Source organism: Tenrec ecaudatus, chromosome 3 (assembly GCF_050624435.1).
Source record: "Tenrec ecaudatus isolate mTenEca1 chromosome 3, mTenEca1.hap1, whole genome shotgun sequence".
In the NCBI taxonomy this organism is placed as follows: Eukaryota; Metazoa; Chordata; class Mammalia; order Afrosoricida; family Tenrecidae; genus Tenrec; species Tenrec ecaudatus.
In genome coordinates, this window is record NC_134532.1 from 149,556,399 (window position 1) to 149,574,635 (window position 18,237).

At 44.7% G+C, this 18,237-nt stretch overlaps 1 protein-coding gene across 1 annotated transcript in view; it reads right to left on the reverse strand.

The window, feature by feature from the left end:
• The window catches only part of PARM1 (prostate androgen-regulated mucin-like protein 1), a 129,134-nt gene that overhangs the window by 31,155 nt on the left and 79,742 nt on the right, over positions 1-18,237 (reverse strand). The window contains exon 2 of the mRNA XM_075544204.1: positions 4,744-5,475. Within this exon, the coding sequence (XP_075400319.1) occupies positions 4,744-5,475 (732 nt within the window). The remainder of the gene's footprint in view (positions 1-4,743; positions 5,476-18,237) is intronic.

The following is an 18,237-nucleotide window of genomic DNA, read 5'->3' on the forward strand; positions in this document are numbered from 1 at the left end:
GCCCTCAAATGAGCACTTAAGTCCCTTAATCTTTCAGAACCTGTTTGGACACCTGGCGAACAGACCCCGTGGCATTGTTCCCCTCACTGACGGTCACCAGGAGGAGATGAGGGCATTTGTGTGTGTGTTGGGGGCTTGCTCAGTTCTCAGAACATGTATATTCTTGGTAAGTCTCAGAACAAATACAAGAGGGCTTCAAGATGAGGGTTCCATTCAATTGGAATGAAAGGATAAGATAATTTTTCCAGGGTCTTGTGGAAGCCACCTCATATGAATCTTTCGGCACAGGACAAGCTTGTAATAAAGAATTATCGTCAGAGAGTAAGCCAAAAAGAGCTGAACAAAGCATCTCTCTTAGATTCATTTGCAGTAACAAACACTTGAAGTAAGAGCAGTAAAGTGTCAAGCTTATCGGTGACAAAGACAAACCAGGGACCAGGTCTGAGTTGGTCTACCTGTTTCCCGTGTTGAACTCCCTCCAACTGAAGAGACACATTCCTGCCCGATGAGTACTCTTAAAATAGAACATTCTTCCCCTGATCGATGCCTTTAGTGACTATCAGTGGCCTCACACACAGAGTTACTTGTCTCATCCTACTAGCTCGGGTCCTCGGATACTTGTCCTGTTCCCGCTTCTCCCGTCAACATCTCCCTCGAGGCAGCTGGGCATACATAGGGCGAAAGACGTCCCGAGAGGCAGGTGAAGAAGTAAGAGATTGCCGATGACTTTAAAGGGGAGGGAAGTAATTATGTAAGCCAATGCTGCTGCAGGTCAAGTAAATCAGGTCTGATGAGTAATCACTGACGTTGAGAATAGGGTGGTCACTAGGCTCCTTGGCAAGGGTCATCAAGCCTGGGTAACCAGGCTGACATGGAGGGCTGGATTCTGAACTCAGATTTGTCCCTCCATACTGTGCCCCCAGTCTGACTGGGTCACCCTTGCACCTCTCCTTCCCCTCATGGCCGGAGCCATCATCTCTAACAATGTGGCTCCTGTGATCACTCCACCCTAGAAGCTTCCCTAATGCCATCTTCTCAGAGGGAACTGGAATAGCATTCGTTTGGGTTTAGAAGGGTCTACTGGAGACTACGCACGGTAAGGTTTCGGTTGAGGGGATCAGTCCTTGTAAGGATAACGAGGAATGGGCTCTGTGAGTTGTGGCAACGTGCTTACAAATGGGCGGTGTCAATACCGCTGCTACTACAGGCGGGGCAAGGGTGTCTAAGCAAGGACATCCCAAAGAGAAAGCCAGGAGCGCAGCCTCATGGGGCGCTGCTCAGTCGGCTACGCCAAGGGAAGAGCAGTGGAGCAATGGTGGGTGGTGGAACAAGGGCTTCACTGTGGTTTAGGGCATCGGGGCTCTGAGCCCAGCTGGCCCTGAGCAGTGTGACCTTGGAGGAAGCCATTTGGGGACGTAATTTCTTCATGTATGACATGAACTGATTGTATTACATCATCTCAAAGCTCTTCCGCCTACCTTGGTTCTTTCTTGGAGTAGAATATAATGAATGATATTAAGAACTATTAGTACATGTGATGTTTCTCTCTAGGTAAGTGATAAAATATCAGAGGACAGGTTTATGCTTTTCTGCATAGGTATACAACAAATATTTTTTATTTTATCTGCTGTAAGGGAAATGCCTGCCACTTGTCTGCCAGTTTGTCACACTGTGGTGGTTTGTTGACCTATGTGAAGAAAATCGCATCAGGATTGGAGAAAGGCTTATTAATAGCCTTCAGTATGAAGATGGTACAACCTTGCTTGTTGACCAGGAGCAGGATTTGAATCACTTGCTAGTGAAAATCAAAGACTGCACCCTTCAGCATGATTGCAACTCAATGTAAAAACAATCAAAATCTTCACAGTTGGCCCAGAAGACAATATATTATGATAATAAATGGAGAAAGATTGAAGCTGTCAAGGATATCATTTTATTTGCATCTAAAATCAATGCTCATGGAAGCAGCAGTCAAGAAATCAAATGCATTCAATTGGACAAATAAGTTTCACAAGATCCCTTTAAAATGCTCTAAGTTTAAGTGACATCCTTAAAGGTGGCACTTTGAGGACGAAAGGTGCCTGACCTAAGCCAGGGTATTTTTGATTGCATCATATACATGTGAAATTTGGACACTGACTCTTAAAGATCAAAGAACAATTGATGCATTTGAATAGAGGTGCTGTCAAAGAGTATTGAAAATACTGTGGACTGCCAAAAGAACCAACATATGTCTTGGAACCAACATATGTACTGCCGGAATGCTCCCTAAAAGCAAAGATGACAAGACTCCATCTGATGTGTATTTTGAATGTGTCATCAGGTGAGACAAATCCGGGAAAAGGACAACATACTTGGAACAGTAGAAGGTTATGGAATAAAAGAAAAACCTTCAACAATTTAGATGAACAATGTAGTTGCAACAATGGGTTATGACAACGCTTGCGAGGATAGTGTAGGATGGGGCCGTATTTATTCGGTTCTGAGTCAGAATTGATGCAACATCAGCTAGTAAAAACTAGGGGGAGAGCCACCAAAATGAGTTGTACACAGGCCCAAGCTCAAGGATCTCAGTTTAACCTGCTGCACTGATCTTTTCCTCCAGTCATCCAATCATTTATTTCCTGGGGAGTTCCGCTCTCTATAATATTCCGGAGGCCTATAAAGTTTTGGGGGCCCTAGGTGGCATGAAGAGTTAATAGGCTCAGCAGTTAATCCACATCAGAAAAGACTGGGGTTCAAGTCCACCCAGAGGTGTCTTGAGAAAAATGCTTGGTGAGTGGAAACTTTTTAGAGTACAGTTGCACTGTGGTACACAGGGCACAGAGAACAGACTCCAAGGACCCCCGGGGGTGGCTTTTAGGGGTTTAGAGTCCAACTCACCTACTGGCCTTTTGTCTCTTGGCCCTGATGACATAGAGTGGAAGAAATCAAGACACAAGGGTTGGTCTAAAAAAAATGAGAGAGGCTATTGGAACAGAACTGTCCTAGGTAATCTAGCCCTAGGAGGATGTTGTTTCAGATGTTGGTGACTCTGGCATTCCTAGCTCAGAATTCATGCTCAGGAATATCAGTGCACCATAGCAGGGGTATCCTACAAATGGGAGAGAGTGATACCAATTAAAAAGCTGAATAAATAACTCAAACCAGTCAGGGGTGAGGAGGGTACGTAGAGCTCCAGAAAAGACCCTACATCACTCTCTCTAATTTACAAAAGGTGACAGGTTTGCTGGAAAGAATAAAGACAAATGTCACAACTATGTATTGCTTTTCCCATGAAATGCATCAGTGACAACAGAGAATAAGCATGTTTCTTCCCAGCCCTGCTCTACACTCTTTATGGGTTTCCAGTAGGTCAATGCAATATGGAACAATAATTGTTAGTTGATCGCAAGTCAAGGCTGATTCATGGCAATCGCATGTATGTCAAAGCAGATCTGGACTTCATGGGTGTCCACCACTATGACCTTTCGGAAGCAGGCGGATTTGGAGGCAACTTGTGTCCATTTGAATGATCAGTAGGAACAAGCTAGAAGGCTGGGTAAGAACAGTAAGCCAACATAGGTTCAAACAGTAAGTGGAGTGAACCGGTCTTACTTGACACCTGGTTCTTAGAAAGTGGGACCCTCCGGGGACCTTGACGTGAAGGCAATGTGTTTGAAGTGCTGAGCAGTTTGCTCCTGGCGAGTTTTAGCAAGTAGTTGAGCGCTTCAACTTTTGCACCACCAAGGGACTACCGAGCAACTGTAATCGGCATTTTTTGAGTACTTATCTCTTCTCAGGATCTGTGCTAAGCGCTTTATATGCCATCTCCTTTAATCTTCACAAGAACCATACAGTAGAGCCTATTTCACCTCTATTTTACAAATGAGGACACATAAGAACACAGAGAGAGTAAATAATTCAGGTGATGTCAGGAGTCAGAATTTAAAGCTAGGAAGTGAGACCAAAAAACATGGCATTAATCCCTTTGTTCCACTTCTTCTCTCTTTAACACTGCGTGCGACATTATGTCAAGACAAATAATATTTCTAATTAGTTAACTGGCTCCTTAATTGGCACATTAATATATATTATGTGGGATTTATTAAATGACTCTAAAGTTTGCACCATTGTGGAGTTATTTCAGCTCAGGTGTTGGATTGCAAAATTCAGCCTGATTCAATTGTGTTGTTGTTATAGTCTGGCAGTTCCATAATCTCCTGTCAACTTGAGCGAAGGAGTGGAGTCTAGCCTGTCAATCAGGTTGCAGCTTGATGACCTCACTTAGAGGCGCCACAGAGATAAATCGCTCACTAGAGGCCGGACTCATTCTCTCGCCTTCACATTCCTGATGACAAGCGAGATGGAGCTACGCTGATGGAGTCAGAGCCCTGGAGCTGCAGGAACCATGCAGATGCAGCGCTGGGACGCTCTCACTTCCACTGGATCCACAAGAGTTTCCCCCCACTGGCCTGTGCTCTTCCTGCATTTGGTGTCATTGTATGTGTTGCGTGAGTCTGAGGAGGAATTTATAGACTGGTATCAGACATATAAGCCAACATAGGACTTATGGACTTGATCTGGACAGGGTTGGGATGTTTTCTCAATATACAATTGCTCTTTTATGTAAAGTTCTCTCTTATACACATATGCGTTTCTCTGAATTTCTTTCTCTAGCCAACCCAGACCAAAACAGTTAGCCAAATGGCCTTCTTAACATCCAAGTGTGAGCAACAGCATGTGTGGTCGACAGAGACTCACCTGAACTCAATGCATGTTCTACTTGCTCCATGATCACCCCCGGCGAGGCGGTGGTGGTCTCCCGGTCAATCAGCTCACAGTTTACCGTGGTTGCCACAGTGGCCTGGGGCGTTGTCTTCTTGGTCACCAGCTCAGTCGTAGCATGTGAAGTAGGTGTGCCGCCTGAAGTCTGCTCCACTGTTGAGGGCACAGTGGAGGTCAGGGGGCCCGGGGGCTTGGTGCTGGTCACTGCCAAGCCATGGTCAGTGGTGACAGATGGCGAAGGGCCCTCGGGTGATAAGGTTGATAAAGATGAGGGTGAGGAGGCTGGCGCTTCAGGGGAGACGAGTGTGGTAGACTCCGCCGGTGACGGGGACCCTGCGGATGACACGCTTGCAGCGGAAGGGCTGGAGCTGGGCTCTGTGGGTGTGGGTGTGGAGTGGGCTCCAAGGTTGGTCGTCAAGACCCCGGGAGATGAAGGGTCTGTGCTTGTACCTTCCCAATAGGAAGCCTGCTGGGTGGTCCTCTCCTCTCTGGGCTCTGTGGACTTGTCTTTTGGGAGCGGAGATGTTTGAGCCGACGCCGACGATGTCACGGGTAGTAATGAGCTGCTGTGTGTGCCACTGGTGGCCGAGGTGGTGGCTGCAGTAGTGTTTTGTGGTGAGCTAGTCCAGATGGCCGTCGGTGATGTAATTTTTGCAGGAAGAGAGGCAGGCAAGGGGGTCGATGAAGGCAGACTCTGGACCCTCACACCTGCGGAAGAGTGAGCGCAAAGGCGGTTAGTATGTGGGGGCCGGAGAGGCCAGGTTGCTGTGCCGTGCTTTCACACAGATGTCTTTATTGTTCACTGCGTCCTCCTCAATTTGAAGGTGGCCTTTTATGCCTTTCTTCCCAATAACCATTCTCCCCTCTCTGGGGTGGCAGTCCCTGGGTGAGGCAAACCGCTAACATGCTCAGCTGCTAACCAGAAGGCTAGAGGGAGTCCACACAGAGGTGTCTCTGAGGAAAATCTTGCCAATCGAGTTCTTTTAAAAATCACCCACTGAAACCGGAGAGTGCCGAGTTCTTCCTCAGACACACATGTGGTTGCCAGGAGGTAGCACAGACTAGAGGTAACTGGATTCGTTTGAGTGACCTATCGAAATAGCCAGAAGGCTCAGTCAGAACAATAAGAGGATCAGTCTACATAGGTTCACACGGCATGTGGAATGAACCGGTCTTATTTGAAACTTGCTCTTAGAAAGCGGGGCCCTCTGGGGACCTGGACTTGATGGGAGTTGGTTTGGACTGGCCAGGAGGAGTCTCCTTCAGGAAGCCTAGGGGGTTCTGGAGGTGGGGGTGGGGTGGGGCCGGGGCCATGGGGAGTGGGAAGTGGGGAGAGTGTGGTTGGTGCTGGGAAGTTCTCTGCCCCCCGCCCAGGGCTGCCAGGCCTGCATCTGCCCACAGGGAGGCAAGGCGCAGAACAAACAAGTGGCCTCACACCTTGTCTGCGGAAGAAGGAAGAACCAGAGGTCCTGGAACCAGAGCTCAAAGACCGCTCTGAGAACCTGATCCAATCTTCTTATTTTTCAAATCAGAAATCTGAGGTTTGGAACAATCGCCTGGGACTGAAACCCAGCTCTCCCAACTCCAGTCGAGGGTTTCTCGCACTACGAGTGTTATCATTTTGCCAGACCTGTACCTCCATAATCTGTAAAAGTTAAGTTCCGCGTTCCTGCCCTGCCTCCCTTAATTTACTTATTCCACGTCACCTATTCAACGAGTCCTTTATACATCGTTTTATGGGCTCGCACTCTGCTCCACACACTTCCTTTTTTATTGTCGATAAATCCTTTCTTCTTGTTATAAAGTCTCATTGTGTTTTCTTGTGAGTGTTTCCAGAGTAATCTAGGTGCCCGTTTTATAATTTCTATGTATACGGTTCAGTGACGATGCTTTACATTTCCCACAATATCTCCATATTCCCATTGTTTCCATTTGGGTTCAGGTTGTTCCCTTTCCACTCAACTAGCTTCCCTCTGTGCCTCCCCAGTTGCCATTTCAAGTTTGCTGAAAGTAAATATTGACCACTTGATCTCATAGCAATGATTTTTTTACTTATTCATCCCCAGTTGTTATTATAAATTAGGTGGGAGTTTACGTTTCAGAGTAGAGATGATTTTTTTTTAAAGCACAGTGCTCACAGGGCCTTGTCTATGTTGTAGGCCTACCTGTTCTGTAACACAAAGGTGACATGACAAAGAAAACTCACAGACTGATGTTATCAAGAGTTTCTCTGGTCTCTGTGGCGCAGCAAGAAGCCTGGCTGCTGCTGCTGCTTTTCGAAGAATGTGAGTTGTACTCTGAATGGTCAGGCATGGTAGTTGGGCACCACCTGGTTCTGGTTTCAGTTAGAGGAGGTTCTGGTATCCAGAGTATATTAATAATCTACTTTAATCTGTTCAGACTTCTCCTCTGCTTCAAATGAGTAAAGACCAACAGGTGATTCTTAGATGGCTACTTACAAGCTTTAAGGACCTCAGAAAAGTAGGATACAGAGCATAAAACTTATGAAATAGATTATGCCAACTGACCAATTTGTCTCACAAGGCTATGATCCAAAGCCATCAAATCCCACAAGACAATCCTACTGAGGGCTTTGGGTAGTTCTAGAAAGTGTCTGTACAGTTTAGTGAATCACTTGATATGACCTTCTAGTTATAATCCTTTTACTTGTGACTCACTGAGCATAGGGATGGGGTCACATCTGACTTCTGGCTACACAGCAGCATGGAGAACTACGCAAAGGTAATCTTGTCAGGTGGAAGTAACGCATATCTCTACCTTTTGACTTTATCTTATTCTGACACAAATTGTCCCTCCTATGGCACTCTACTTCTCAGCTAGATTTTATAATTCATTGAAATTTCCACACAGAGCTTACAAAACATACTCATGATTATGGGGTTTATAGGGAAGCTTGCAGGTTACAAAATGCTAAGCTAACAGTTCTTTTTCTGTAGTGCCTCTTCTCAGCCATGATGGCTCTCTCTAGTCCTCAATTTTTCAGACCCACAGTCTCTTGGCTTCTTCCCTGCTTGGGTAAGTGTAGCAAAACCCCTTTAGCATGGGTAAATTTCCAAAGGACAATCCATTCAGTAGCCAGCCTCCTCCCTGGAGGCACTCAGATTATGGGCATGACTGAGAAGAGGCTTCTCTAATTGAAGAGCTGTATCCTGGCCTTTCTGATCCTGAATTGTAACCTGCTAATTTCCTTAAGAATGAATATAATTTTGAATATTGCCTGTAAGTTTTTTATGGTCACTACAACACATTATTGAACTCAACAGAGAACAGAGAGTGCTGTGGGAGATACAGTTTGTGGCAGAATTGATTTTAAAAGGTTGAAGGATGGAAGCATGTCTCAATGTCCACTTCATCAGAATGATCCTTGGGCTGATGCTAAGGGTGAATCTCCTTCACCTCATGACGTTAAGAAAGGTCTGATAACATGCCTGTGACATTTTGACCAACATAATTGTTCTCCTGTGCTTTATTATATATGTGTGTATACATATATACATAGAATTCACACTCATATATAAATACACACACATATGCCTTCTCATATACATATATGTGTACCCATAGACACACATACACATCCCTGTATATATGTATACATACATATTTACCTATGTAACCACAGCCATATATATTTTTTGTTACAGCCTTTGTTGAAAATGACAATTGCACTTTCCATGTACCACATCTCTTCCTTCCCCTTTGCTGCTCCCCAAGTGGCTTTCTCCCTGGTCGTTTCCATTTCAATAGATGGAACCTCCATTCACTCAGTTGGTCAGTTAAAAACTGAGACATGGTTGTGGGTTTTTCATTCCCCATACGCCACATCAAATCTAGCCAGGAATCTAATGACTCAACATTAAAAATATATCCCAATACAACTACTGTTCCCCACCTCCTCCGTTATCTCAGTGTCACTTGAGCCATCAGGCACAGGTCTAGGCAGCTGCAATGGTCTCCTAATGGGTCTTTGACGTTCAGGTTTCTTCCCTTTCTGTTTGCTCTCCACATAGGAGCCAGGATGTTCTTTAACACTCATAAGGAAGATCGTGTTATCTAATTATTGAAAATGGTGTTGAAAACGTCCTATTGAGCTCAGGCCCAAATCCATTAATGGCTTCCTTTCTCCCCACCATCCAGTCTAGTAAATATCACCTCCTCCTCGGGGGGGGGGGGGGACTTCCAACTAGAATACTTTCTACTCACTAGGCCCTTGCCCATTCTTACTTTTATTCATGGTACTAGCTTCTTTCTGAAATTGGATATGTACTTTTTAATTCATTAGTGATCTGTTTGTTCTAGTAGACTGTGCTCCACGAAGGTGCTGGAACTGGGTTTTCTTCATTACTGGTTTCGTAGGCCCAGGAGAGGCCTGGCTCCTATGAAGTGCTCTCTCTGTCCTTGAAGTAGGAAGGGGAAGTGAAGAAAATGATGCCCCTCAGAGTTTCATCTAAGAATACTATGTTCGTCTGGGTAGACGAGAGAACAAATCCACAGAAATGCATATGCATATAAGAGAGAGTTTTATATCAAGGGTAAGTATACATTAAGAAAGCATCCCAACCCAGTCCAGTCCAAGCCCATTAGTCCGACATTAGCCCATATGTCCGACACCAATCTGCCAAGTCCTCCTCCATCTCACAAAACACATGCCGACTGCGGGAGGAAAGCCAAATCAGTCAGCGTGTAAGCATCTCAGTGCTGGCAGGGGTCTCCACCCGGCTGCTCCAGCACCCAGGGCTGCATAAGGGTAGGTCCATGTGATTTCTCCTCAGGGATGTCTCACAGGAAAAGAACCTTGCCAGCTAAAGCAGGGAACTGGCTAAGGCAGCTGCACCCTGGTCTGACCATCAGAAAGCAAGAGACCTGAGAACTCGAAAGGCAAGACTCACCAAGCCATTTATCTCTCTGCCCTTCAATTAACCTCACATGTGTTTATTGGGCAGGTTGGCACAATAAACCTTAACTATCACAAGTACTCTTGATATCTCTCCATTCCATTACACAGTGAAGGCCACACCCCCCAGGTCTTCCTCGGGGATGGTGGCCTACCTCATGGTCTTTGAGGGCAGGAACAATGTTTGAACTGTCAGCCTCTTTCCTTGCCATTTTGCCATGACTCATGCCTACACCATATGCCTTGTTATCTCTTCAACTATTCATCCTTGTATACTGAGGAGATTTCCGTGGGGGTGACCAAGAGAACACTCCCCCATGACCTGGATCCAGAGAACGCAGCATGGGCTAGATTCCAACGCAGAGGAAGGGAGGAAAGATGAACAGGGAGGAATTTGGGCACTGGGATAAAATCTGCTCACTTCATCCTTCTATTGTGCAATGTATTCAGTAGCTGAATGAAACCTGTGATATAGAATGTGTCACTGAAAACAGCTTACTACTCATTATTTTACTGAATTTATTTGAAGTGTCATCAAAATAATGGGGGAAAATGGTTTAACATAATACAAATATAGTCAAAACTATTGCTATAGGAGAACTACTCTCTTGTTAAACAGGAAGACGGGTCTCCTGACATAGACCCCCTAACATGCCATGACGCCACGCTGGTCTTCCAGGAATTCTGGGGCACCGTAGCTAAGCTTTCAGGGGCTGACTGGCAGGTTGGCAGCAGGCACTCAGAAACTCCTCTGGTGAGAACAGAGTTGTCTTCTCCCTTAAAGATTAAACCTAAAAAACCTCATGGGCAGTTCTACTCTGACCCGGAGACCCCTAAGGGTCTGAATTGACACGATAGAACACAATAAGAAAAACATGGTAATCTTTTGGCACCTTTGAACTGTGAAGAATTTCAGAATGAATAAGGACCAAGAAAACAATTAAATATGGACAGAACAACAGTTAAGACAAATATGTGATGCTTTTAAATTCCTTTATTAAAACACTGCATCTTCATTCATGGCCTTTAGTTTTATTGGCTCTGCACCCTGGCAGCTTCTAAGACTGATGAATGAAGATGAAGACGAAAAGATGGCAATGATCAACTGCTGTTCATGGTAGCATACGACAGATGGGCAGATGAGGGCAGACCACGCCCAGTCTGGTATTAGTCAAGAAGTCTTGGGAAGCCTGAGGTAAATATGAAATGAGTGATAAAAATAGGACAAACTCACTCATTCAAACATTTCTTGAGTAATGTCTATGCCCCTGGCTTTGCCCTCAGAGAGTTAAGTATCTAGAAGGGCAGAACGGACAGCCAACGATTGAACATATACTGTGTTAAGTGCTTTTTGGAAATAAAAGCAGGCTACAGAAAGAACCTCAAGGAGACACTTACAAATTCGGTATAGGGACTACAGAATGTAAAAACATACAAATGTCATTTTCAGATGACATTTAGAAAAAATCACAGAAGACATGACATTTTAGGTGGTTATTAAAGAATGCGAGCACACAAGATGTCACTGAAGGTATAGGATATGATGCGCACTGTCATTTTCAGAGTAGCTAGAACCTCTATCATGGAAACTGTTACTGTCCTGGGAATGCTTTGCTTTAGAAATTTTGTTGCTGAAAACACCCATTTCCTTGCTAAATTCTTATTAGTATACTTTCATAAGTCCCATTGTGACTGCCTCCAAAGAGTATTGGAGGTAGTCATTCATTTCCTACAGCCGCCTATTGAGCACTAAGTCAAAGCACTTTACAGTCTAGGTTGGACAGTTTCTCTTCCTAACAAGGCAACGATGCATGAGATTGTGAGCATGTCTTTAGTGTACAGAGTGCTAAGAGCCTCTGCTTTCCCTTATTTGATGACCGATCCTTTCCAGCTCTGAGTGCATGAGTGTAGGTCTTCTTTCAGCATGAAGACAGTAAAGATTAGCAAACATGAAGGAAGCCCTCTGTAAGATTGACACAACAGCCACAACAATGAACTCAAATAGACCAGTGACCATGAAGACACTACATGACTGGGCAATGTTTCTTTCTGTCATATACAAGGTCACCATCAGTCAGATCTGACTCGATGGCAATGACTCAACTAACAATAACAGAAAGACAAATACCAGGTACCATTAAATTAGATCTCCATCTGCAGAAGACTGAAACAGGATCCATACGTCACCACAGGATACTATCGAAACTCCAGAAGGATCAAAGACCTAAATGTATATCACAGATATATAAAGATCATTAATGAGAAAATAGGGACAAACTTAAGGCCCCTGTTGTACGACACACACATACTACAATATATGGAAGGAAACACACACAGTAAAAGACAAAATAGATAACTGGGACCTACTAAAAACAAGATGATTTTGCGCACCTCATCAAATGGGTAAAAGGAGAATCCGTCGCCTGTGAAAAATCTTCAGCAATGACATAGCTGACAAAGGACTAATCTCTAAAGTCTAAAGAAAATGGCAATACCTCAATAAGAAGAATACAAATAATCTAATTAAAAGGTGAGAAAAGTAGACGAACAGATGGTTCACCAAAAACGACATTCAAGTGGGTAACAAGCATATGAAAATATACTCATAATCTTTGGTCATTTGGGAGATGCAAGTCAAAACAATAATGAGATATCACCTTACACCGACAATATAAACTCAATTAAAATGATGACTTTGGTGAAAAGGAGGACAGAATTTCAAAGAGAGAGAAGAGATGAGTAGGATTGATCAGTCTGAGAAAATATAATTTCTACCTTCTCAACGGTGGCACTTATGCTTCCATAGGAATGGAAAATCAAGCTAAGCAGGTCAGAATGTTGCTTTTCTCCGTGATCGTTAGGTGCCTTCAAGTTAGTTCTGACTCAAAGTGACCCTGGGTATGACAAAACCAAACTCCCGCCCTCTGATCCTGCACATTACAATGGGCCGCAACCTTGCACAGACCAGGGAAATTTATTTTAGCAATCACCACTAAGGAATAAGAAAGGAGGGGATTCGTGTGCACCCTGGTCAACTGAAGACAGTATGATGATTTAGTGCTCCTATAGAGCTTTCCACCCAAGGTAGAATCATTTTTCTTTGACTATAATACAATTAGTCCTAATATCCCCTTAAGAACACAGAAATGTTAGTATTCATGCCAGTAAAATTGTGTCATCTGCATATCAAAGGTTGTTGATAAGACTTTCTCCAAACCTGCTGTCGCATCCTTCTTTATATACCTTAGCTTCTCGAATTATTGTTCAACATATAGATTGAATAAGTCTGTTGAAAGCATACCACCCTGATGCACACCCTTCCTGATTTTAAACCTTGTTCTGTTCTAGCAACTGCCTGTTGATTCACATACTAGTTCTGCATGAGCACAATCAAGTGTTTTGGAATTCCAATTCCTCTCAATCTTATCCATAGTTTGTTATGATCCACACAGTCAAATGCCTTTGCTTAGTCAATGAAACAAAAGTAAACATTTTTCACATATTCCCTTCCTTGAGTCAAGCTCCATCTGCAGTCAGCAATGAAAACCCTTATTCCATGTCCTCTTCTGAATCTGGCCGGAATTTCTGGAAGCTCCCTGTCAATATGCTGCTGCAACCATTGTCGAATGATCTTCAGAAAATGTTATTTGTGTGTGATATTAATGATATTATTAGATAATATCCACATTCCATGGCATCACTTTTCATTGAAATGAGTATAAATATGGGGTTCTTCCAGTTGTTTGGCCAATTAGCTGTCTTCCACATTTCTTGACAGAGACTAGTGAGTGCTCCCAGTGCTTCATCAGCAGCATGTTGAAACATTTCATTCACTAGCTATTTCATCAATTTCTGTAGATAATGCCTTCAATGCACCTAGGACTTCTTCCTTCATTACCATTGGTTCTTGGTCATATGCTATCTCTTGAAGTGGTTGAATGTCAACTCTTTTTTTAATATAATATTTCTATATGCCTTCTGATGCTTCCTGACTGGTTCAACATTTTGCCTATAGAATCTGTTAATATTACAACCAAAGACTAATTAAAAAATACTTTTATTGGGGGCTCTAACATCTCTTGTCACAATCTATGTAATTCCTCCAGTGTGTCAAGCACGTTTGTACATATGTTGCTATCATCATTTTCAGAGCATTCTCTTCCCACTTGAACTCCTGATATCAGCTCCCCATTTCCTACCCCTCCATCCCCCACCCACCCTCTCTCACAAACCCTTGATAAGTTATAGTTATTTTTTCCATATCTTACATCATCCACCATTGCCCCTCACCCACTTTTCTGCTATTTGTCCCCCTGGGAGGGGGTTCTAGATGGATCCTTGTGATAGATTCCTCCTTTCTCCCCACACTCTCCCCTAGTCCTCCTGGTATCTCTACTCTCCTTGTTGGACCTTAGGGGTTTATCTATCCTGGATTCCCTGTGTTGCAGGCTCTTATCTGTATCAGTGTGCATGTTCTGGTCTAATCTGATTTGCATGGTAGAATTAAGGTCATGATAATGGGGTGAAAGAAGCACCAAATAACTAGAAGAAAGTTGTGTGTTTCATCAATGCTATAGTGCACCGTGACTGGCTCATCTCTTCCCTCTGATCCCTTTGTGAGGGGATGCCAATTATCTACAGATGGGCATTGGATCTCCACTCCACCTTTTGTTTAGCAACTGAGTACTTAGCCACTGCACCACCAGGGCTTCTGTTGGGAATTCCAAGTGCAAACTAAGAGCCAGATGATAGTCTTTTTGTCATTGAGTCAATTCTGACCCATAGGGATCCTATAGCGCAGTGTAGGAGTGCCCGTGGTTTCCAAGAACATATATATTTATGAGAGTCGATCACCAGGTGTCTCTCCAATGGAGTGACTGGTGGGTTCAAACTGCCCACCTTTCAGTCAGCAACTGAATGTTTTAGTCACTGTGTCACCAGTGTTCCTTGGTGTATACTTCTTCAGACCATAATTTCTCTCTATACTCCTCTCCCAGAGGTCTGACAGGAGTCCTGATAATAAGCACTAAGGTTTTCTTCTTCGGACCTGTGTTTCTGGCACACAGAAGGCGCGCAATAAATATGTATTGATTAAAAACATAGATGTGCTGCCCATCAACAAACCAAAGTGTTCAGACTTACTTGCTGGACCACCATAGCAGAAAGCACCCCTTGATTTGTCCATCAGGTCTGTAAAGATGACTAGCTAATGTGACATTTCAGAAGGCCTCTAAGTCGTCCTTCATGGTTTTTATTTGTTTGTTTTTGCTTTGAAGACTGCAGGGAGTTCTCCTCTTTATGGGTTAAAACCCAGAGCTACCAGCTTTTGAAATGTTGACCATTAATCAGTTGGACCAAACAGAGACTGGCTTTACCATCGCTAGTTTTAATGGGCTACACTTCAAGAGAAAGGGCATGAGAGGAGGGAGCGTGTGTGTGTGTGTGTGTGTGTGTGTGTGTGTGTGTCTGTAGAGAGAGAGAGAGAGACAGAGAGCGAGAGAATCTTAAAATGAAAATTTTGTTTTTCTCCATGAAAACACTAAGTTCTGGTGCTCTGAGATTGTGCAAAACTCCTGGGTGAGACTGTCACCCCTACACAACTTCTCCGCGTTGTCTTCGGTTGAGGTTGCTAAAGGCCCACGGGCACCAGGAGGCTCATTTAACATCTGCAGCCCCGTTATTGATGAGAATCTGGTCCGACCAGCTGGTGTTTGAAAGCTATCATATGTCTAGACATAATGTGTATGCCCCAAAGCCATCAAACTGTGTTTAAGAAGAGACTTGTTTGAAGTATTTTGTTATGGAAATCAGGAATGTGCGGCTCCATTTCCCCATCCATAAAATCAGGGGAAATGCTACCACCAGGCTCAAACCAGAGCTGTCGATTCTGACGGAGAGAATCACATTTGCGAAGCATTTTGTACTTCCTAGGCAAAAAACACAATTTTATTTCCATTCCACAGAAGCAGTATTTTGTCCACCAAATTCTATTCCAAGACCCACTCCCTCTTAGCTGAGAGGAACAAGGATGATCCGCCCAAGGAGGAGGCTAGGCTGGGCAAAGATGCCAACAGAGAATCTACAGGTATCATATTGAGGTTTCTCAGGTAGATAATCAGAGAAAAAGAGGAAGAGCTTTTCAACAAAGTGGAGTGACATGGTGGTTGCAAAAGTGGACCCAAATATACCTAGCACCGTGAGGGTGGGCACAGTTTTGTTCTGATACGTAACGGTGATAGACTGAGCTGAAGCGCCTGGTGGCTCAGGAGTAGAATCCCCACCTTCCATGCTGGAGACTGTGTGCATAGAGCATCTCATGTGTACCAGTACCTCCCTGTCTGATAACAGAGGCTTACACACTGCTGCCATGTCAACCTGTTAGCGATGGAGCTTCTAGAGGGGAATGGGGATCTTTCTTTGCCAAGGGCCATTTGGACACTTATAACACCATTTGAGGGCCATCCAAAATTATCAACTTAAAAACTAGCCTGCTATATGTGGTCCAGAAGAGCCTAGTGGCGTAGAGGTTCCATGTAGGGCTGCTAACGGCAAGGTCAGCAGTTCGAAATCGCCAGCCTCTCTGTGAGGGAAAGACACGGCTTTCTATTCCCTTTAAGAGTTGCCGTCTCAGAAACCCACCAGGGCAGTTCTACCCTGCCCTAACGAGTCACTATGAGTCGGCACCGACTTGATGGCAGTGAGTTTTGCTGTTTAATATTTGGTCAAACATTTCTTTAACTCACCGCTAATGGGATCATTGGAGCTGCTTCTCTAGGGTGAGGTGTGGGACGTGGCCTGGTAAGAATGACTTCAAGGGCTTCCTGGGGTGAATGCATGTCTCCCACACCTCTTCTAGACCAAGAGAGACCAGGAAGAATGGTCAGCTCTGCTTCTGAAAATCAGTCCATGAAAATCCTCTGGGTCATAATTGTGCACTCCACAGCTGGTCATGAGGTTGGCTCAGGACTGGCAACATTCTCTCCCCCTGAGGGTGGGAGGCCGCAAGTTGGGCACCTAATTCCAGGACAGCTGCTAACAACTGGTTGGGGCAATAGAGAAAAAGGGAGCTGTTGCCCAAAGGACAAGGGCCTCTTCTTAGGCTGTTCAGGGAAGTGGGTGTGAGCAGGGGCTGCTGGGAAGGGAGAGGAGAGGGCTCAGTGCCTCTTTCAAGTAGCCAGGGCGGAGCAGTCAAGGGGGAGAAGGTCAGCTTTTCTCCTACTTGCCTCTCCAGGGAGAGAGATGAGGCTTTCCACTCCCTAGAGAGTTACAGTCTTGGAAGCCCACAGGGCCACTTCTATGCTGGCTTATAAGCCAGGCCACTCTGCATTGGAATCAATTCGATTGAGTGGGGTTTTGCTTTGCCTCCCAAGGGTCCAGTTGGAACACTTGTGGGGCCCAGCACAAGATCCATGTGGAGGCCCACATACCAAATGTATAGCCATCAAAGTGCATAAACTAGTCATGTCCCTGACCCAGCCTCTGCTCACAACCATAGCCCTGCAGCCCACTCCCAGACGAGCCCTCTTGTGACCCCAAGTTACCCCCTGGCTAAAAGAAGTGGTGGTCTGCTAAGTAGTACAGGCCAGAGCTGGACATGGGCCACACCCAGACCTGGTCGGTAGACTGAGTTGGCCATATTTCCCTCCCAGCTTTGACGGGCAGGGCCTGCTTCCCCATGCCTCCCTTTCTGGCAGCATGTCCAGGTGTTTCCAAGTTAGTTTCCATGTAGGGAGAGTTGAGGTGATGAACTTCAATATCAGAACCCTCCTGTCCATGTATGACTGTGGTAGCTTGTGTGCTGCTAGGAGGCTGGCAGCCATGCCACCAGTCTCTCAAAATATTGTCACCCATGGTGGATAGATTTCAACAGAATAAGGAAAAGTCTGGGCCATCCACTTCCAATGACCCCTAATTGAATCCCTGTGGATCATGGCAGGACACTGGTATAATTCTGGTGGATGTGCGCCCTCCCCCCTCCCCCCCAGCTAGAAAGTCACTCAAATATATAGTGACCACTACAACGGCATTGCGCATAGCAGCACCATGAAGGTGGTTTAGGGTCATGCAACATGTCACTCTGTTGTACTTCACTTCTTACAAGGTAAAGTTGCTATCAGGTCACTTGTCATATCCTAGGGCAACCTGGAAACTCTCAGAACCTTACATTATACTTGCTTTGACTCTGAATCTTCTCCATCAAAGCATCTTTGTTTAGGCTTCACAGGGTCCTTTTTTCCACGTCTAATTGCCAAAATGACAGAGGCAGACCTGAAGTAGCTGCACCTCTGCCTTCTGCATCTCCATGCACTTAATCATTCTTTCCTACCTGTCTACAGCTCAGTTGTTACACTGTAAATGACTTCTTGTGCTATAGACACTTGGGGCTCTTTAACTGGTTGGTTCTATAGCACTGCCTCTAGAACCATGGTTCTCAACCTTCCTAATGCCGTGACCCTTTAGTACAGTTCCCTATGTTATGGTGACCCCCCACCAACCATGAAATTACTTTCATTGCTACTTCATGACAGTAATTTTGCTACTGTTATGAATCTGGC